Here is a 22,313-nt window from a genome sequence, read left to right on the forward strand (position 1 = left end):
TACAGGCTATGAGTATCTATGCTTAGGGAAGCTTGACCTCTGAAGACCATCTAATCCAACCCCTCTGTCATGGGCTGGGACATCTTTCACTACAGCACGTTGCTCAAAATCTTGTCCAGTCTGACCTCAAACACCTCCAGGGCTGGGGCATCCACAGCTTTTCTAAGCAACCTCTTCCAGTATCTCACCACCCTCACTGTAAAAAGTTGTCTTCATTATGTCCAATCTAAATCTACCCTCTTTCAGTTTAAAAGCCTTGCCCTTTGTCCTGCCACTACAGGCCCCAGGAATAAATTTCTCTGTTGCTCTTACAAGCCTTCTTTTTATATTGAAAGGTCGCAAGAAGGTCTCAGAATCTAGCAAGTAATCCAAAGCATCATACATTTGTGTGGCTATTTAACAAATCATTCTAAAGACCCCCATAAATATTTCAAGCTTGGTCTTCTAGTGCAAGATGTACAAACCCACTTGCGTTAACATGCAGAAGGATCAGCTTTTTAAAGCTATGCATCCCCAGATTTTTCCAGATGCCTATCGCATTCCTGCATTTCCTTCACACAAACTAAAGCTCTAAATAAAACTGCTGGCATGAACCTTTTCCAATCTGAGGTATTTGAAATTGCATAGAAACATCAAGGAATCCATCCTCTTCTATGGCAGTGTTGCTTCTGAAACCATCGTGTTTCCTCTTTCTGAGGACCTAGCCAGGAAGGGCATTTTTGGTAGTCTCTCAAGATTTGCAGGAAGGAAGCAAGCACTCCGCTTCAGCACAATCTACAAAGGAACACCAAATACATTTTCCCCCTCCATGCTACTTCCTCCTCCCCTGCCCCCCAATTCCCAGCATCTCCAGGGTTACATGCTGATGAACAGAAGCAAGACAGCCTATTTAATGAGAAATAAAACAGAATCCTGTGTGATCACTACTACCAGGTCACTTATTGCTCTCTACCAATCCAAGCCATTTACGGCCAGCGACAGCGCAGGCACCAAGGCTCATCTCAACCAGACTTCAATGCTGTCTGTCTGACCTTAACACCATGGGCTGCAGTGCCTGGGAGGCCAGCCTTTCGAACATCCTCTGGAGCGGCGGGTGTAGCGAGTGGTCCTCATCAGCCAGAGCAGTGCTACATCTCTGCAGAAGTCGTGCGTGGAGCCCGGCTTCGCACATGACTTGCTGGTTTCTCTCTGTATGCACCAGAGATTGCAGGATATTGGCCACCGCCAGCTGGAGATCCAGTGCATGCTGGAAAAGAAAGAGCGGCAGGCAACTTGAGAAGAGACAAACTGAGATGGCAAATACGAGAAAGCCCTTGTGCTCAATAATGAAAGAGAAACTACCATTAGCAATAAACAGACAAAACGTCCTATACTTAAACATATGAACATCCTATACTTAAATATATGTGCATGTGTGTGTTGGGGGGAGTGTGTGCATGTGTGTGTGAAAAGACACCTCCATTTCTTTATGAAAAAGAATGATAAGTTATACGAAGGATTACCACAGCCACTGTAAAGAAAAACAACTCATGTAGAGATGGTTAAACTTACCTCGCCTTTTAACCAGGAGTCAGTTTATAAGTTCTACATGCTTAGAGTGTACTAAGAATTACTATTTTTGTGATTGCTAAGTTATTCCTAACATCATCAACTCTAAAAGATTTAGGATATATATGCAACATAACTGTCAAATTAATGCCCTGAAGACAGAAAGTCGCCACACTCATCACTAGTAGAGGACAAGGAAGAAGAATCAAGTCTAATTCTTGTAAGCTTTTGGAACTTTTCAAAAAACAAACAAAAAACCCCCATGAACAACAAACAGTGTTCTTCAGTGAAGACATCTCAAACAAAAAAAAATAAATACACAAGCAACTTCAAAAAATGTCTAACAAATGCTTTATATACAAGCCTGCAGTAGAGGTTTTGGTTTGGGAATTATACAAAGCAGGCAGAACAATTCTGGAACCAGAACATACTCCAGTTATTGCAAACAGCACACATACACCAAGGATAACATCCAGTCCTGTGTCCTCACTGTACTACAGGTTAACATCTGACACATCAGGGAAAACAAGAATTTACCACAACATTTGGAAACTTATCTGATAGCCATTTCAGATGTTTACATTTCTTTAAATTTACGTTGTTGCCAGGAGCTCGAAAGAGGCAAAAAAACCCAAAGCCTACAAAATAAAACAATTTCTATCAGACCTCCATCACCAGTCAACGTGTCAATGTGGTTAGTCTGTGAAATGTATTGGCTCCTCAGCATGAAAAAAGAGGACAGAATCAGTTTTCTTATTTCCCATAGCCATCTTTTTTCTCAGTCATTCTCAAAGCTTAAGACAGATTTTTTTGCCTACCTCTGGGTGTGTAGCTGATCCAACAGAGGACAGAAGATCCAGCATCGCAAGCATAGCGCCAGGGTGGATAATGACCACATCAGAGCTTTGTACAGATGTAGGTCCTGCTTGGAGTTTCGCATCAGCTATGTTTTTCTGAGGGCAAACAGGAGGTGTTGAAACAGAATGATATGCGTGCCTGCAGGACAGAAAACAACCCACCGTTACAACACCCATCTATCATGAGCTTTGCATTTTTCAAATAGCTGTAAATTTGAACTGGCCTACGACATTATGCTCCTCTTTCTCTTCCCCCAATTAGACAAATTGAGCGCTTGCTTCTTCTCAAACCTGTTGGATACGTTTCCCCAAAGACAATGTGGAAGGGTCGCAATTTCTCGACTATGCTTGAACTCAGTAATCTTTCCCCCAGGCGCTATGCAGTATGAATAACTTAAAGGCTGCCTTTATCACCTCCCTCTTTTCATTCCAGTTGTGGTGGCAGCACACAGTGACAGCAGCACGCAAGCTGCCGCTGCCCCGTTCTCGGTGACAAATTCAGATTTGAACATTTTTCTCCCCTTCTGCTGTTCATTAACAACTGAATATAAAATGTGCTATCACAAAACTCTCAGCAATCCCCTAATTAGCTTACAGGAAAAGAAAGTCGGTCTTGGTGTACACTTGTGCCACCAGCCTGGTTGCTCTCAATCTTTCTATGACTGCTGCAGCGATTTAGTTTTACATTAAGCTGCTTTAGTCTCACCCATGGAAAAGAGGCTTTGACACACTGAGTTAGAAGCAACCACTTGTGCTGAAAGCTATAGACATGTTTCTCATTGAAACTCCTAGAGGTATCAGCTTGAAGCTATCGTTCTTTCAACAGGAGATTCAACACACAAACAGCACGCGTAGCTTACTGAACATACACTTTGAACATGGTACTTTAGAAGCAAAGATAGCTTGAAAGGCTCATGCTAACAACAGAAAAAATAAATTTAAAAAATATATACACATTCTCACAGTCTATCATATATGCTTAGTCTTAAGAAAACAAACAAACAAACTCTATGTAACAATTTTCTCCAAGATCAAGTGTTGCCTGCCGTTTTACAAGAAGTGAATGCAGCTAAAAACGGGTCTTACCCTATCAAACCAGTCAAAAGCGGCACTTCCTCTCTCCTGTTCCCAGTCATGGAAATTTACCTATAGCCCTAACAGAAATAACACTCTGAGATTCACTGTGCCTCACCCATGAGAAAATCTTTTGTCCTGGGAAAACCAGGACATAGATGGGAGATGAGGAAGGCTGCAAGTGTAATTTTGTCCTGAACACTTTGAAGGTTGCATCTTGAATACACACACACCCACCCCAACAAGAAACATGTGAGGGAAGGCTGAGGGCGCTGGATTATTCAGCCTAAGACAGGACACTCACAAGTACAGCACAATCTTCTTGTGCTGGCTGGAAAATGGGTTGGACAAAGGGTGGTTCGATAAAAGCATTTCTCCTGAAAAGGTTCATGTCAGATTAACCACTTGGTGCGCAGAACAATCCAAGAACATTTTTTAAAGAGAGTTTTTGAAGAAAGATGAAATTACTGATGCTTAGCTCATTCAGCTAATACTTACAGCAAACGTGAAATAGTACAGCAATTCTGTTGTCACCAACCAATAAGAAAAAACTCTGCCAAAATAATTTTTTCTAGTGTTTTTACAAACTCTCTAACCATCAATTTCTTGAACGCCTCTAGGAGACTCAATGATTGAAACATCTGGCAGGTAAAGCAAGGCTTAGCTGTCTCTTTTAAGATTAATGGAATTAAGAACAGTAAAACAACTGGTAATACAATCATAGAGAGACGTCATCTCAGCCCTTTTCTCAGGCAATTTTTTCTAATGCATCCTACCAGCAGTGCTCTTCATCTGAAGAAAACCGCTACCTTTTTCCAATGCCACCTTGAGCATCTCAACAGAAGTTTTATAGTTTAAAACCTCAACATCCATTTGTATTTAACAATCCTTTCCAGTCAAGTGAAACTCCACTCCCCAAGGCATTCTTGAAGAACAAGCTTCAGTCCACTTTTAAGCACAAATTTTCCTTCTAAGCATCCTGATGTGCACTATGACATTCACCTTGTTACATGAACCATGAAGCTGTAATGAAGTAGTAGAGGGAGAGCCTAATAAAAACCTGAATCACTGCTCAGCACGATTCACAAACAAGCACATGATTCTGGCCTCAAACAGCCTGGACTTCAACATTACATACAACAAACTGCAAAGGGGATACAGTCAAGACTGGGCAATTTGCTTTTCTTTTAGCAATCTACGTAAAAGTTATGTCCTTAAACCAAATATTATTGAGAGTGTTACACATAACTTTAAAATACCTTATCTATTAATATTTTCGTATGAGGAGTACTTGTATCAAAGCAACGACAACAACAAAACATAGTTCAAAAATGATTTCTGTAAGCAGGGAAAAGAAAATAGATGCAACAAAATCCTGCCCAAGGTTATAGGTCTATGGGTCAGTGCAGAAACTGCAATGAATTAATTTATCTGTCCTTATATATTCTTTATGTGATCCCACTAAGGGAGAAGAAATGAAGAAACAAACAATGGAAAAAAGCACTTCATGGAAGACGACACACAGATCCATCTAATTTAACAAAAAATAAATTTAAACTCAAATTATGTTATTAAGTCCAAGTGTTGATGTTTATTACATCATCAGTTTCGTCTGGAAAAAAGTAAAACTTACTGAAAATAAACCCTCTGTGTATCATTCCCTGAGAGTTATCACCATCCAAACTTTGTAAAAGCAATTCACATCTTGATTTATCCTGAACTGCTCTGGACTGTGTGCATCAAAACCAGAACTGTACTATTTTTGTTTATAGGAAATGTTTGTGTGCAGTGTCCACTTGTTGTTTTAGCCAAATAACTGAGGGCTCTCCCTCAGGCCCCTGTCGTTGGAGTCAAAAGGCAGAAAACCAAGTCCCAGCAACAAGGGAGAACCCAGGGAAGCAAAGTAAAGGAGACAGGCAATGATAAGAGCAAACACTGCTCTCAGAAGAGTCAGCTTCAATAGAATCTGGCTGAATCTGACCAAACCTGACATTTAAGTAGAGAAAAAAAAGAAAACAGTAAAATAATATTGGACTACAAAACCCAAGTTTCTTATTTTTGAAAGGAGGAAGATCCCACATACTGGCACTGAATTCACTAAGGACAAACACAATACTGAACAACCACGAGACAGCAGACAGCTGCTCAAACAGACTTTTGGAAAAGCCTAGCCCTGTCTATCTTTTTTTACTTGAAAACATGTTTTTACAGAAAGGATCTGAATAGTCACAGAGGCCAGCACAATCACTCTTTTTGTCCACTTTTACTTTGAATCTTCCACAACTTGTTAGCACCCAAAGACCTTTTTTCGTCGTGAAGATCCATGTCAAACGCACTCCTTTACCTCAGAGCAAGTACCCGCATTACTATACTGGTGCTGAATTGCCCAAAGCTCCCCACAGGGATACTGACTTTTTAAAATATCTAATATTTATGTTGCCTTCTACCATGCAGTTTTCAACTAACTGCTTGTATTTTCACTACTGCAGAAAACAAATATAGGAAGCCTAACATATATATATATATATATATATATATATATATATATATATATATATGTGTGTGTGTGAATAGTTTTTTTTTTTTTTAATTAATTAACAGGCTGTCTCAAGTATCTATCTGGGACTCTTTTATTCATCATGCCCTGTAATCAGGAGAGAAAATGGCTTTTATTTACTAAGCTGCTCAAGTACAAAAAAAAAAATCCTTTCAAAGTGCTTTGGTTGCTTCTCTTTGGAAAATATTTTATGTTCTAAACATAAAAGTTGATGGCATATTTTAAGCTCAACACCACGCAAGAATCCATGTATTTTGCATACATGGCACCTGCACCTCAGATAACCCGAGTCTTTCAAATGTCATCTTTCTTTTTTTTTAATGAGCAAATCTTTGCCTAACCTGCATCTTCAGATAATGAATGTCTGTCCCTGTTCCTAAAGGCTTTGGGAAAAAAAAAAAAAAAAGAAAATCTCCTTTTCCTTATTTGCACAGGCTTGGAAGTCACACTATTATTGAATCAGTAAACTTTGGGTGTTTTTCTTAAAAAATCTACCAGACACTAAGATGCACTAGAAAAGAGGGTAGCTTGGGCTGGGAAACCAGTGCTAGGTTTTCTGAATTGTGTCATTTGTGCTTACTTTCCAAACCTTTTAATTTAGCATGCCTTTGTAACATTTCGTAATCAAGGACTGACAGGTTCATTCTTCAAAGTTTTGTTCTGTGAAATTACTAACAAAGGAGCACCTTAACAAGCCATCAACCTCTGACTACAAGTATCTTTTCTTCAAAAATTAGTCAAGAAAAAAAAGAAATCCTGCTGCAATAACTGATCTGCTAGCACAGCCTGAACTTCTTTGAACTGCTCCTGACAGTATCATTTGTATCTTTGTTCATTTCTTATATTATACTAGACCTTATTTGTTTTTAATCGTGAATTTAAGTGCTTCAGGAATGTGGAGACACCTCTAATCTCATACATTAGCATCAGTACCTAAGGCTCACTATGAAACATACCTCTACATTTATTTTATCCAGCAAAAACACATGTGAAAATGCACACCTCCAAAAAAAAATAGCAACTTAAGAAAACAAACAAATAAACAAAAACTAAAACTAGAAAACACAGCCAACCAAGAACTAAGAAACATAACAGTAAGAGAGATATCAGAAGCAAGAACAACTGCTCTTAAAAGGGTCGGTACCTTTTCCTGGACAAAGCTGGCGTACCCCAGGGAGAGGGGAGAGAAGTCTCATTTGTCAGGCAAGGAGGGATCTGTTCTGCACGACTACAGACAAAACAGAGGTAGGACTGAGAGATTAGAGAAGAAACCAGAGGCCATAAGCATGTTAGTTTTACAAAACCACCAATAAAATCATTACTAGGATCCATTCTTCAGAAAAAACGTGGACGACAAAAGGACACCACTGAACAACATGCATCAGGTAAACACATTGACATGCAAAGTGTCTGCTTGTTTTACAGCGTAACTCTGCAGCGTTCTTTCCTCACTCCCCAGAGGTTTATTGAACTGACCGCTCTAGCAAAATAAAACATCTTTTAATGTTAAACAGCAGAAGCTGAGTAGAAAAAATAAAGCCTGAGCAAATCAAGTATAACCAACATGGGTAAGAAATAAAATCAATGTAAGTTTTACAAAGAACGATGATCAGAAGATTTAAGAAAAAAATGGAAAATGCAGTCACTGAAGATGACAGCAAAAAAATGAACTTAATGAGTTAGCTTCTGCAACACCACCATGGGATTTACTTACCCCACTAATTCCTCATACTCCACAGTTAGTCAGTGCTGTAATTTCAACAGTATGTGCAACACATTCTCAATATACACTTTCCTCACCCTGTCTGAATGTTTTGATAATATTTTAAACTGACTTCTGTACTTGGCTTTGGTGTGGTTTTGTTTGTTTAGTTAGTTTTTTGTTTGTTTTTTTTTTTTGCTTGGGTTGGTTGTTTAAAAAACCCCAACAGGTACACAAGAGAAAAGCATTAAGATTTGCTGCTTTGGAGGATAAAAAAAACTTCATTAACAAAACCATGAAGTTTATATTTTACTAGTCATGTGGTTTAAGAAAGCCTGACCAACCCACAGCTCTATTAAAATCTCAACATCCACAGCCACACCAACACGTGGAAAATCAGACCCTGTGTTTGACTATCTCTAGGTGGCTCATCTTAGAAAAATAGGGCTGCATGCATTAAATACCTGGGGTGCAGCAGCTCCAAAGTCCCAGATACAAAGCTCAGGTTTGTGTTTTACTTTTTTGTACATTAAAATTATGGGTGAGAACTACTTTCAGACATGCCAGTCTTCAACACATACTTCAGTAAGTTTTGTTGTTGTTGTGAACCAACTTCAAGACAAATATTGCTGTTCATTTAAAGTATCAAGTAAAATTTAAATTCTAGTTGTTTAGGAGCGTCTCCTAAAATGAAATAAATTTGCCATGATACTATCTAATGACTTAAAGTCCAGTATCAGAGGCAACATGAAGTTAAGGTGTGACATTCAAAAACCAATTTTTCATTTGACTTAATAAAAGCATAAAAATCTCATAGTTCTGTATGATGATGCCTACCAAACAAGACATTGTTTCAACACATCAAATATAACCGTAAACTGACATCTCTATTCTAATTGCTGACATGACAAAACCCTTCAACAGCGAGAACTGCTGCATATCCTGGAGAACAACAGCAAGCTAAGTCAACTTTTGGTCAGAGGTTGACACCTTATTCCACTGGAGTGAAGGAACAAAGACACAGAATAAAATGGAACTACAAAAGCTTGCAATTAACGTATTTGAAGAAAAATATTTTATGGAACACTGGGTGGGAGTGGGGTTGGGGAAAAAGAAAAAGAAAAGAAGCAAAGTTCATACCTGTCAAAAGAATCTGTTGCTACCTTGTAGAGGTAAATAAAGAGTTTGCTGCAGTGTCTTAGGGTAGGTGACACAGAATCCAGGGATATTAGGTCATCCTCCAAAAGTCTTTGAAATAGTTGTGTATTTGAAGGGAAAACATTCAAGGGACTTATTTTTCTCGAGTCTGAGAAGCAGCCAAGTAATCGAACAGCATCTGCCAGTTTTTCATACTGGATCTCTGTTTTGAAGAAATGAGAGTTGGCCGGCTCATAGCGCATGGCTGCAGTCAATGTGCAGAACACAGTGTGGAGCAGTTCAAACACTTGATTCTGGTTTACTTTCTCCCAGCCATTCTTAGGCGGAGAGCACAAAGATCTTTCCATAGCAACAAGCAAAGATGTGACGTACACAAATCCACCGACTTTTCTAAAAACGGTTCTTGTGCGGTGACTCTCTCTCAGCACCGAGAGTAGGGCCTATGGAAAAAAACAAACCATCAATACAAAGAATTAATTTTTTTTTTTTTTAAACGTGCAGTAGCACTACAAACAACTTTTGCTGGCAAAATCCTGATGTCATTTGTTAGAATTTGGTAATGCCTGAAGTCTCCGAAGATCAGCTTTGTACTACAAGAGTCCCCACCCTCAAAAGCTTACAAAATAGAAAGAGTAAGGAAAAAAGTAAGTTATTATCTCTGATTCAGAAATAAGAAATTAGGGAGATAAATGAACCTAACAACAGAAAAGGCTTGATCAAGCCTAGAATGAAATCCCAAATCCCCAGGTAATTCCCCTGGTGATAAGGCAGAAAATACAGCTATTAGAAAAGAATCTACACTGCCATCATACTTCACAAACAACTTTAAACAAGAATGGGCAAACAACTGCCTGTAGCAATGAAAAATCAAAATACTAAAAACCTTGGAGTATCCTAACATAGGTTCCTCAGAAATCTACAATAAATAAGCACCTGGCAGCTATGAAGCCACAACAGTACTCAAAGATGACAGCAGCAGAGAATTAGATAAAAAACCCACTTAATTTTAGCCTTCCTTTATAATAAAATCCATAAATGCCTGAATTGAATGAAACTTCATTTTAAGAGCTGTTGTTCAAAAATACACCTGAGAAACAAATATGCATGAAATCTTACTGCTGAACAAATACAAAGCCACAGTATAAGCAGTGGAAACAACAAAAATATAGGCACTAGCGAATACTACTCATGTATCTGTGAAATCAGGGGGTGAAGAAGCCCACACAACGAAAAACAAACAAAAAACCCTGTTTGTCATGGGAAGTTGGACCCACATATGAATATGGAATACACAAGAAAACCATCACAAACAAAAGAAAAATCTTATTGATACAGAAAAATAGGCTGGGGAGGTTGGAAAGGCATCTTTAATGACCAAGAGCTTACTCGTCCAGAATAATATTTTTTTTTTTAAAAAGCACTCAGAAGCTGGATAATGAAATAGTTAAAACTGTCATTCCTTTGAAAGCAAACCTGGATAAACGGTAAGAGACACACCACTGCATCGTTCTGGGCTGTCAGTTCCATAACTAAAGCTTCTGAAAAGAGCATCAATTGAAGACAAATACAACCGGTCAGATGATGAGGACAGAGACCCTGACTTTGGATGTTAAATCCATTGGGGGACGGCAATATCCTTTCTCTCCCCTTAAGTATCATGGATGAATATTTTCAAAAACTACTAGAGACCCTGATAGACAAAATATGTCAAATTAATAATTTTATTACTTGCTTTCCTTTCTGTGTTTTGGAATAATATGATGCTGCTCATCTGCAAGAGAAATATTACAGCTCCTTTCAACAGAGATGAACCTAGACATCTCAGAGTTCCCTCCAGTAATGCTCATTTACCTATTACTACTTGCTTCAGCTTTTCTACCCTAAAATAACAGTATTATGCCAATTAAGAAAAAGAACATTAGCTATTCTGAGAAGAAATTGTGGGTCTAGATTAGCAGCCAAAAAACCTAACATGATAGAGAACAGATGAGAGTCTTCTCTCTTCCTCCACTCACCACCTTGCTTTTCTGTCTTTTCACTATTGCTTAAGCAAGCAAGTTCTTTGTCTTTATCTTCTACTATGATCACTATGATTTCAATTTATATTAACTAATTCAACATTTATAACAAACAAATCAGTAAAATAAAGTAGGTCTACAACAATAACAAAAAAACCCAAAAAACAAAACATGCAAGCCAGCACTAAAAATAAACTTGTGTTAAATGCTTGCTTTTTTTCTCCCCATGTATTCTCATTGTTTTTAACTGAATAATACTCCATGCCAGGGAAGATCAACATAACTGTGGAACCTCATTTCCTATCCACTAAGGCTGATTACGAGTGATGATGCTAAAAACACATACTCACTCACTAGCCTTCAGCTCTGATTCTGAAACCTGCCATGGATGGAAGGATGAAAATAAAAACCACGCATCGAATGTACACATTTAAACTACAGAGACAACCTACATTCAGTAGCTAAATACCATCCATCCAATCCCCTTCTCAGCATTTTCTTTTTCAAAAAAGTGGCATAGGAGCAAGACTGCTGAGCACTTACCCTTAAAATGTCTGTTTTCAGCTGCAGTTCCGTAGGCGGCGCTGAGTGCATCAGTCCCAACAAGGTGCCCATGTCGTCTTCTCCACTGGGCGACAACACCAGCTGCTGGATGATCATCAGGGCATGCTGGCGGCACTGGGGATACTTCACGATGTTGTGCACACACCTTGCACCACCAAACTCCCTGAAAATACCTACTCAGAAAGAGGAGGTGGGGGGGATAAGAGCACGAGGAGTATGAAAAATACAATCAGTAGTAAATAATGACAACAACAAAATACGAAAGGTGTTAATTTTCACTTCTACAGATTGAATTGGAAGGGTTTTAGCCCTATGGATGTTTAATGACTTATTTGGGACTATTTGTCCTCTCTCACCACAAATAAAAATAGAACTTTAATTTCTGACAATATTTTTCACTAAAGGTTTTGAGTACAAGGATGCACGTCAGTTCCATGAATTTGCCCAATAATTCTGGTACTCCAACAATAGATATTCTTTACATGCTAGAGAGCAAAGAGTCACAGAATGAAACAACAACAAAAATAGAGCAATACCTCTACCTTTAGTGAAGACTATATCCTGTTTTAGTTAAGGACAATGCTTATGTTACATTTAGTTCATTGACAAAAATATAACTAGGCTGCTTCTGGACAACATGAGCCAACTAGGAGCAGTGTTTGAGAAGTGATTTGGTCCACCCACAAGATTCGTATGATTCTGCACAAGTTTTCTTGTGGCAAGACCTATCTCTGTAGAGATAAAGCTTAAGTCAAATAATGGTTCCCAAGCTTACTGGATACTCAGAAAAACACAGGTGTGATATTAAGTGAAAATTAATTGAAAATTGAGTCTGGAGATACCATCAAAACCAAACTAGAATATATTACAGAACATACTGTCTTCAGTACAGTGTCAGCACCTACAGTACTGCCCTATATTAACTACTGAAGGTGAAAACAGAGTAAGGAAATGAACCAGCGCTGTAGTACTGCCATCAAAAGGGATCATTCTCCTTATAACCAGGAACTAAAAGAGCTGTCTAAACAACCAAATTCAGGGTTAACAAGCTAGTCAGGACAACAGTTATTCCCCCTAATGTGCATATACAAACTTCAGTCCCACTGCCTGATTTCCTGCCTCCTACTTTCTCTGACATTCTTTGGATGAGATAAGAACTTGGACAAGGCAGAAGGAGAGGCCTCAAACCCTGAGACAGTGAAGCTGGTCACGCCCCTTTACAGGCAAAGCACCTCTCCTCAGTGATCAGGTCTCTTGTTTTCTGAGAGGCTGAGGTAACATTTTATGTACTACTTCTGCTCTCAGTCTGGATTCTTGACTATCCAGTGAACTTGTCTAGGTCTGGACACCCAAATTTGTCTGAAATTTGGTTATCAATTATGCAATATTCAGGAAATCTTATCAGAGATACTGGTTTAAAATGAGAAACTTTTCTGAAGCCTCACAAATGCAGTGGGAACCCTTCTTTTAATTTTGGCAGGAGGAAACGGCCTCAAGTTGCACCAGGGGAGGTTTAGATTGGATATTAGGGAAAAATTCTGCACTGAAAGGGTTATCAAGCACTGGAAGAGGCTGCCCGGGGAGGTGATTTAGTCACTGTCCCTGGAGGTGTTTAAGAGAAGTGTAGTTGTGGTGCTTGGGGACATGGTTTAGTGGTGGACTTGGCCATGTGAGGTTAATGGTTAGATTTGATGATCTCGAAGGTCTTTTCCAACCTAGAAAATTCTATAATTCTATGAACCACGCTTTGAGTGTGAGCTGAAGCACTGCAAGGCTGCATTACAGCTATTTGTGCCTCTCTGTGATGACCTGAAACCTCTGCTGGCCACTGGACACAGTACAACTGGGCTTGCATCCCAGTCATGCTGCATAGACAGCAACCACAACTTCTTTGAGAAATGGTTTCACTTCTCCCGTACAGTTCTTGTACTCCTGAGCTTGGAGAGCTACTGATCAAAATGAGGCCCATTAACTCCACAGGAGTCCTTAAAAACAGCATCTGTGGTGTCATTCCACAGTCTTGATGCGTTTTACACCACTCTCTGTCATTTCTTTGGTGGATATTCAGGGATTAACTCAGTACTGAGAAGTATCAATGAGGTACTGCTGACTGCTTGAGGTTTCCCAGATGAGGTCAGGAAAGCTGTTTAACAGCAGCCAAGGATTTGTTTTAAGTCAGGAGGATGCTACCACAGTCAGATCATAATCCAGCCCCCACAGGAGCAAGGCTCGGGTACTGCAGACCCTGACAAACACACAGGTACATGTAGTCCAGTCCTGCAAACCAAGAGTCACTGCTTTGAAAACATGAGGCAGTTCCAGTCCTTCAGAGCTGTTGTCACATACTTACACTACCTCTCCTCTCCTTTATCCTTAGAAATCAAACAACCCTGGGCTTTTTTGTTTTGGGTTTCTCCTCCCAACCTCTCCCCTCCCCCCCATTTCTACTTATGTGGAAGCCCCTGCGTGTACTTTTGTGTCACTACTTTCTCATTTGTTTCTAATTCCGCTGAGCAATACACGTGCAAGTGTGTAATTGACTCATGCAATTCTCCTGTAACCTACACTAATTCCTCACTAAAACCTCCTTATTTCAGTCTAATTCACCTGCTTCTTGGTTTGTCATTGAACAGATTAATCTACTAAATCAAAGATTATGTTTTTTCCTTGCCATTTGCAGGAGAAAGGGAAGTGGTAAAGGAGGGGCAGCTCAGCTTCAGCAAAGCTTCTGCCAGCATCATCCACAGCTTTCTCATAAGCAATCTGACAAAATGGTCTAAATGCAATCATGACAGACTGAATGCATAACTAATTGAAACATCAGCTCGGAGTAACCTCCGCTTCTCTGCAATGCCTGTCTGTTTTGACAAAGGATATACCACTGGGGTTTATCTGGAGTGCTGTGAATAAAGCCTTTCCTGATGGAATAAAGAACTTACCAAAATATGGACAAAGCCAAGCATACAGACAAAAACGCTCAGTGGGCAGAATTCAAAAGCCATTCTCTGAAAGCAGTTCGAAACCACAAGCTGAAGTGCAACAGAACTTAAACAAGCACAACAGTGAAATTTCCCAACACCGGGCCTGAATTTAAACAAAGAAATCTGCCCAGGCAAGAGCAGGAAAACAATTACCACCAACAACCACCAAGTTACAAGCTTTATGCCATTAGTCCAGGAGCTAATGTTTAAAAAGTGAGCTGTCAATCAAGCTGGACAATTTTCAGGATTTCATTCTTAAGCATTTGTCAGTTTCTCCTACTTAAATGAAAACAAAAGCAAAATCACAAGTGAGAAAACACTAGTTAGATTTGAGAAAAAAACCCTGCAGAAATAAGGATGCTTCATGGCCTCCAAGGCCAGAAACTTCCCGGTTCCTCAGGGTGGTGTATGTTTCCCCCACCTTCTTGTTTTATTCTTTGTCTAACAGAACAGACAAAACCGTTTTAAAAGCAGTTATCACCCTTTCTCAAACTGTTAGCTCAAGCTCTCAAAGACAGCTTTAACTGATATGAGACAGACATCCTGTCTATTTCAACGTCACTAGTTGCTGGCTAATGAAGCAGAACATAAAACTGCCTGATTTAGAAAAGGACACTCATGACAGAGCCCTATTTATACACACTGATTGGGAAGATGCCTTTAAAAATGGAAATCCATTTCTCACTAAAGGTGCAAGCCTTTTAAATCACATTTAAGTAGACATGACACTGTAAACAACAAACTACAGGTATAATTATTTGCTTGCATTTTTCAATATACAACCTGTGTTACAAGCCCTACTACAAATTACTGTAGTATTGTTGGGGAGTGATGGGGTACAGTGGTTGCCTTCAGGTAAATAATAGCAAAGCAAATCACGTTTAAAAAATAAAGCCAAACAACAACCCACTCTATTGTACTCCTTTATTTCATGCACTCTAGTTTATGCTGCCTATTCTCTCTTCTGGAAAAACCTGGCAAGAGAAAAGTATATTTCATTGTGTTTGACTACTTGCCTGAAGACAGGAAGTCAAGACTACTCTGCTTTCAGGCATTATTTTCTGAGTTACATTTTTGTAAGTATTTTGCCAGTGGTCTCTCTACTTACCTGCATTTGTGTTCGATCCTTGTAGTAGTACTGTCAAGGTCTCCATAACCAATAAAGCCAGCTGCTTTTGGTCCTCAAATGAACTGTTTTTTGAATCCCCTAAAAAATAAATTCAGAAACCCAAGTTATAGTAAAAATCACTATTTTGTAAGATGCTTGATACTTTCCACCAACACTTTTATCTTCTTCACTTCCCCAAGAATCAAGCAGACGAAATACATTCCAAAGAAAATTAATATTCAGTCTACACATGCAAGTCCTACGGTACATTTGAAAAGTTAATTTATAGAGACAAGAACTTAAACAGAAGCTTTTGAGCACAGTGAGCTCAGTGGCTGACACTCCAGCTGTATGTGTAGTTTCATATTCCCTACTGTTGTTTCTTGAAGCCACAAAACCATACCATAGTTCAAGACTAACAGGATCTGTTCCTGTTCAGTATTCAGTACTTGAAAAGAGAAATTCCACACAAAGGCACCAAACTACAATGACATAATTACAGTAAATGTGCTGATGATTCAACAGGTATCACAGATGAACTAACACTGCAAGTGGCATCTTAAACACAGAGTAACATTCAAAAAATAAAATTAAAAAAATTTAAATTACTCTACTAAAAAGCAAGTCACAATACAAGGGCATATGCAACGAGGTAGCACCCTAATCAAAAGGCAGCTTGGCCCATTTATTTACAAGAATGTGAGAATTTATGTTTTTCAACAGAGTTGCTGGTAACAGAGCTTTCTAACTCTAATCAACGGCTACAGCTCACTCATGAAGCTTCAGACAACAAAACCAGGAGAAACATCCAACAACCACGACTGAAAAAAATACACACACTCACTTGCAGCTTGAATAAAGAACGTAAAAAAACAAAAAAAAAAGCTTGTGTGTGTACGCACTTCCACATGGTTTCGTAGGCAAAGCAGCTATGTAGCCTATCTCCAAGATGTTCAACTCTGGAGATAACTCATTTATTTATTTATTTTAAATGGTCTTAGAAAAATGGAGAGCCAACTTACAAAAAAAGTCTGCAAGCTTGAATACGTACTCCTATTAAGAACTCATGTGTACACCCTATTTCTCAAGGCTGGGGCTAAACACAATGAAATCTCCATGTGCCCTTTGTGATAAAGAGTGTAGATACCATGTATTGCTCCTTCACTTGCTCTTTTCATGTTAAGTAAAAGTTATTAAAGTAACACATCACAAAAAAATTAAAAAGGAAAAAATAAACTATTTTGCGTTCATACAGCATCCTTCATTAAAATTTGCCTTGCTTGCAGGACGTAAAGAGAGAGGCAATTCCAGTGAGCTTTTAGGATGGCACAGCAGCCTCCAGCAGAATTCAGCTCTTGAAATAAATGTTCAGACTCTTTTGTTCCTCCACTTAAATGCTAGATTCCACCATCCCCAGCCAAAAAAAAAAAAGACACGTAGTAGTAAATTCAATTAGTAAATTCTGTTAGTAAAAAAGAAGAGCATACACTACCTTGATCATTCAGTGCCTGAGTGGGATCTTTCAGAAGGGCTGCATATTTATGAAGAAGATTTACCATCACCTCCAGAAGTCCCACCTCCCTGAAGACATCCTTGAAGATGTAGTCATGACGGGTGAACTTAAGGAGTGTCTTCATGGCAATGATGCTACACTGAAAAGAAGTGCTGGACTTTAAAAGGATGCTCACGCTGATCAGTTCTTTACAGGGTATGTAATTCAAGCTGAATACAACAAATTCCAGCATCTCGAAGTATTTGGTCTGCACTTCTGGAAGTTTAGGAATTTTCTCTGCAAACTGAGACAATGTGTGCTGCGATTCCAAAATAAAGTAGTTGGCATTGTCCGCCATGTAAATATTCATTATGGCATCAAGGATGATTTGTGCTAGATAGCTGGTTTTTGCTCTCAAAAATGCATTCTGGAGGACTGAAAATGCTTGAATATTCCTCACACTGTGACCTATATTGGGAAACAAAATGAGATGGGAAGAAAAAGGAAAGAGAAAGTTCTTAATCGTAATAACAATGAGTACACTTACTAATAATGAACCATGTGTTTTAATAAGTGTGAATTAAAGAACAGTCTGTGTCACATATAATAAACATTTTTATTACAACTCTTTAAAAAAGCCTCTGCATGATCACTTACATTGCAGATCCTGTGATCTACTGTTCACTAAGATGGCACCTTCACCTTTGAAATAAAGTGTTTACATAAGCAGCTAAATGAAGAATAATTTATTTAAAATAGGTAAGATGACCTATTGTTAAAACTCACAACGAGATACAGTTCTAGAGACAAAACAAAGCCTGTGCATCATCTGCCCAGGCCATAAGAAAACTCATTACAGCAAAATATTCTGTATTCCATAGTACAGAACACAACTCTGTCCTTTGCAAGTATTTGGCAGGCTGAATTGAAAAAAAAACAGCCTTCTGCATACCCTCGCCCAACAGAGCAACAAATCCCCGTCAGCTGGGTTCAAAGTTAGACAACATGTATGGCTGAAGTCTGGATGAACTAGTGTGAACTGGTGTGAACAACTGGTATTGGGAGGTGGCACGAGGCTGGCTCTGGGAATCAGGCTTGGGAATAAGACAGCCTTGGCAGGGCCCAGTACTGTTAACAATTAGGGAATTAAAGGGAAACAGTTATGAAGTCTAAGGTAGCTGTCATATCAGCACACCAGGACCTCACAGCTTTAAAAGCTCCATCAAGCTTCTTCTTACTAGTACCTTCAGGTCGAAAAAAAATCTGACTTAATTAGCCAAATTCTTTATTTATGAGTGTTCCCTGTGGCCCCTAGAGTTATCTATGGGTGGATATCATTCTTATTATACTAAAAAGATACCTAAAAGTCAAATTTTTAAACTTTTATAGGAACAGTACAAGACACAGTGGACAAATATCATGATAAAAAAAAAACCACCAACACCAAAACAACTAATGGTAAAAATATTAAAAAAAAAAAAAAAAATCAAGACTGAGACCTTCAAACACATTCTAAACAAGACAATTAGGGTGTTCTAACAATAAAATCTTACTTTCAAACAAACTAAAAGCAAACCATCCACCTAATTTAAAATCCCTTTCATAAATGAAGAATCCTGATTTATTACGTGTCCTCTGTGGAATGCTCCTCTCTTCATTCTTTATAAACTAAGTTGTCCAATTTAGAAGTAAATTCAATTATCTTCATGTCTAGCCTCACTGCTTTCCCTGCCAGTATTTCTCCAGAAGACACAAGGAAACTTCCTTGAAAATTAACATGGAACAATTTCACATACTGGAAGAATATTGGTGTTACATTACAAATCACATTCACTTGTTTCTAAAAGCGTATTTTTTGCATGCTTTCTTTACAATTAAAAATGTTGAAAATGGGATTTAGAGCTCATTAAATGTGACAGTAACATCAGTAGTTACAGATACAACTACTTATATTCTAATTTAGTATCAACAGTTTTTCCAGGCAATCAAGCAGGTTAATAAATTATCTTTCATTATTACAAGGACCCCTGAAGAAATCAAATCTTAACCAGCTCTTCAGGCTTCAAGAACTAAAAGGATTTAAATAGAAGCAACTAAGGAAATGGAGCTAATATGATCTTCATAAAAAGACAACTTGCCAGCAGAATGAAAAAACATGTAAAAATAACTGAGATGTCATGATAAATACTAGAAAATTAAATAAAATAATTCCTTTACAGATTTAAATAGGCCATGGATCTTTCATGCTAATCTATCAGAAAATATGATTAACTTAAGCAAAAATTAGTATGTTGTTATCAGAACAAGAAGAAATTAACCTTTGAGTGTGACTAGCACCTTCTTTCTCTATGTAGTGCAAAGGGAAAACAATTCCCTTGAACAATGAACTATCAGTATCAGAGAAAGGAAGTAATTGCCTAAGGAATCCAGATACACAAGAAAAATGGTGAAAGTAAATCCACTAGCCTATAAATCTTTAAAGTAATCCTCTTGCAACAATCTTCCAACTATCCTAAGTATTACTAAATCCCATTAAAAGTCCAAGTAGCAAACTAGCCCCATGGTTGCTACTAAAATTCTAAACTCCTTACTTACATACAAGACTTACCTGAATTTTAAGTTTATACACACAATACAAAAGATAAGTTTATTTTTATAAAACCTTACCTCCATATCTTAATTGACCATAGTTGCAAGCACACCACAGATTTCACAACTCTGCGAACACTGACTGGTCATGAAACAACAGACTTCAGCTCACAAGTTACACTTGCCTAAGCTGACAGAAGCTAACAGAAAGCAAATCTGGACACACACACACAAAACCAAACCAGCACATCAGCCTTCCACATCAGTTAGGTAAGAGTAGCTTTAAATACCGTAAATCAAATCAGTCCATCTCTCCATACTGACAATCTCTATAAAAGTCCACATAGAAACTGCCAGCTTTTTTTGACCCAGCCTTCAGTCCTCTTAAGACAAAAGCCATAGACTTTCTTGAGTACCAACCCCAAAGCAGCACAACCTTTGAGAACAACAGAACTAAGTATTTGATATGCAATCTTTGTAAAAGAACCTATACTCAATTGCAAATGGTCTGTGTAGTATACAGCTTCTCTGTATTTTGTTGTTTACTTAAAAAAAAAACAAAAAAGCAAACAGAGGGACAGAGAAAGCACTCACCTTTGCCTGCAGGCTGTGGGACTGCGAATCCAGGTAACAGGAAAGGTACCCCAGTGGTAACGCCAGCTGGCTTTAATTCATTGACACCATATGTTGTCAAGGAAGTTATCAAATTAACCAAGTCCTTCAAAGCATCCTTAGATTCAGCCTCTTTTGCCTGTTCTAATCTAAAGAAAATACAATAGATCACATGAGCGCTAGTTTATTTCAATGCAAGTCGCTTTAATATCTCTTTCCATTTTACTCTATTAATTTAGAGACCACACTTTTACTGCCCTGTTCCTGCAATATTTTACATGTTCTCCATTCACATTTCATACCATTAAGTCATTCAAACATCACTGGATTTATGAAAGCATATAATTATTTGTCATAGAAATTCACCTCGTAAATCTTGCCTTGAATTCAGTCTGCTAGAAAGGAGCACAGACATGAAAATTACTTTTAAAGTCCTCTTGAAAACATGAAGTTATTGGACAGGAAAATACCTAAATGGTCTGTCATTAAATAAAGCTGTAATTAAATTGCTAGATTACATTGGCTTCTTGAGAATTAATCCTTTATGCTAACGAAACAGTACCTTGGTAGAAGCCTAACATGTAGATGCACACAATGAAGTATCTTCATTAGAACTAGAGACACCACTTACTTTGAATGCAAGAGGATGGAAAGGATAAGGTCCCATTGCAACCATTGTCTCCTGCCAGCAACATCCCATCAGACAAGCCCCCAGCAACTGAGCCCAGACCCTAGAAAAATCCTCATTCTGTCTTGATTCCCAACCCAAACCAGAAGAACTTAAATCATTCTTCCTCACTCGCATCAACTGCTTACAAATTCCAAGCATTTCACCCACTTTCGCTGCGTCAGGAGAAGGCCAAGGGAGACAGCAGGAGCAAACTGCCCTCGCTGCGCTGATAAACACGGCGCTCTGCCAGCGAGCTGCTGCCCAGTAATCATGGATAATATATCCCAAAGCTGGGGAGACAGGGCAAGAGAGGGCAGAGGGGAATGAGCAATGGCTGGAGACAGCAGCATAAACCCCTCAGTTACATCCACAGAAATACATCTCTCTGTGGAGCTCAGCAGGAAAACAAATGCTGATTTTTTTTTTCTCTAACAGTAAAGGCACTTCTACTTCACCAAAAACTAAACCATGTCTAATTACTTACTAACTCCATAGTCCCTATAGACCCTGGGAGAAAGCCAGGGACCACATTCTCCTATTTGCTCATGCAATGCAAACATATTTATTCTTGATTACAAGTGACCATGTGAGCCTTCAGAAGCATCTCGTTCTGTGTCCTCCATCTCGTCCTCAGTCAGACATGTGGCTGAACCTCCTTCAAAAAGCCATTACAGAAGCACTTGCCTCACCTATTACCACCCTACTAATCCCTCCACACGCCCTGCCCTTGCACATCACACAGGAGAAATTACATACTTGTTCCTTTGGTCCTCAAGACCTCCTACAGTTTCTTACCAAGTCACCTTCTTCACACCTCCTTCTGCACCACCAGCTCCACAGCCCTTCTTGTTTGCAGCTTGATGCCCAGACTCCAGATGTCACACACCCATGTGACAGTCACTCTCACAATAGTGCTACAGAGATGAATACGTCTCTGTCAGTAGGTCTGAGCCAAAACATGAACAATAGTACTGTATTCTCCCTGGCCATCACTGACCAACACACAGACTTGTCCAAGCTGATCACTTTTTGAAACAAACTGTGGTTTGATTTGAAGATCAAATAAACTAAATGTTCTAAGAAACCACAAGAGACATGGCCATCAAAATAGCAGTCAGATTTGGAACCACCTGCCACCTCTTCTGCAATACACAAATTGCTAAAAAATACACCACACTTTAAAGTATAACTGTACACCTTATCCCAGGCATTTCTGCAAACCTTAGGAAGTCTTCTAGAGCCACAAACAAAGCAAGGATAATGCATTCCTGTGCTTTAAACCTTTACTGATGCCAACTGAACGCTCTCCGACTGAGCTGTCTTCCTTCCATCAGACAAACCTCTATTCTTCCCACATCTCTCTCAGGAATCCTGTGTTCTTTG

The 22,313-nt window shown here is 38.8% G+C and overlaps 1 protein-coding gene across 6 annotated transcripts in view; it reads right to left on the reverse strand.

Annotated features, from left to right (window-relative positions):
* Positions 1 to 22,313, reverse strand: part of WDFY3 (WD repeat and FYVE domain containing 3) — a 170,269-nt gene that overhangs the window by 73,049 nt on the left and 74,907 nt on the right. For 4 of the 6 annotated variants that reach the window (XM_082050896.1, XM_082050893.1, XM_082050894.1 and 1 more), the window contains 8 exons: positions 20,243 to 20,409; positions 17,060 to 17,527; positions 15,568 to 15,666; positions 11,458 to 11,651; positions 8,879 to 9,336; positions 7,181 to 7,264; positions 2,367 to 2,544; positions 1,032 to 1,246 (listed from right to left, as the gene is read on the reverse strand). In XM_082050896.1, coding sequence (XP_081907022.1) covers positions 1,032 to 1,246; positions 2,367 to 2,544; positions 7,181 to 7,264; positions 8,879 to 9,336; positions 11,458 to 11,651; positions 15,568 to 15,666; positions 17,060 to 17,527; positions 20,243 to 20,409 — 1,863 coding nt within the window. The remainder of the gene's footprint in view (positions 1 to 1,031; positions 1,247 to 2,366; positions 2,545 to 7,180; positions 7,265 to 8,878; positions 9,337 to 11,457; positions 11,652 to 15,567; positions 15,667 to 17,059; positions 17,528 to 20,242; positions 20,410 to 22,313) is intronic. The other 2 variants (XM_082050895.1, XM_082050897.1) reach the window with 2 other exon arrangements.

The sequence above is a fragment of the Streptopelia decaocto genome (assembly GCF_964273445.1).
Source record: "Streptopelia decaocto genome assembly, chromosome: 4".
Classification (NCBI taxonomy): domain Eukaryota; kingdom Metazoa; phylum Chordata; class Aves; order Columbiformes; family Columbidae; genus Streptopelia; species Streptopelia decaocto.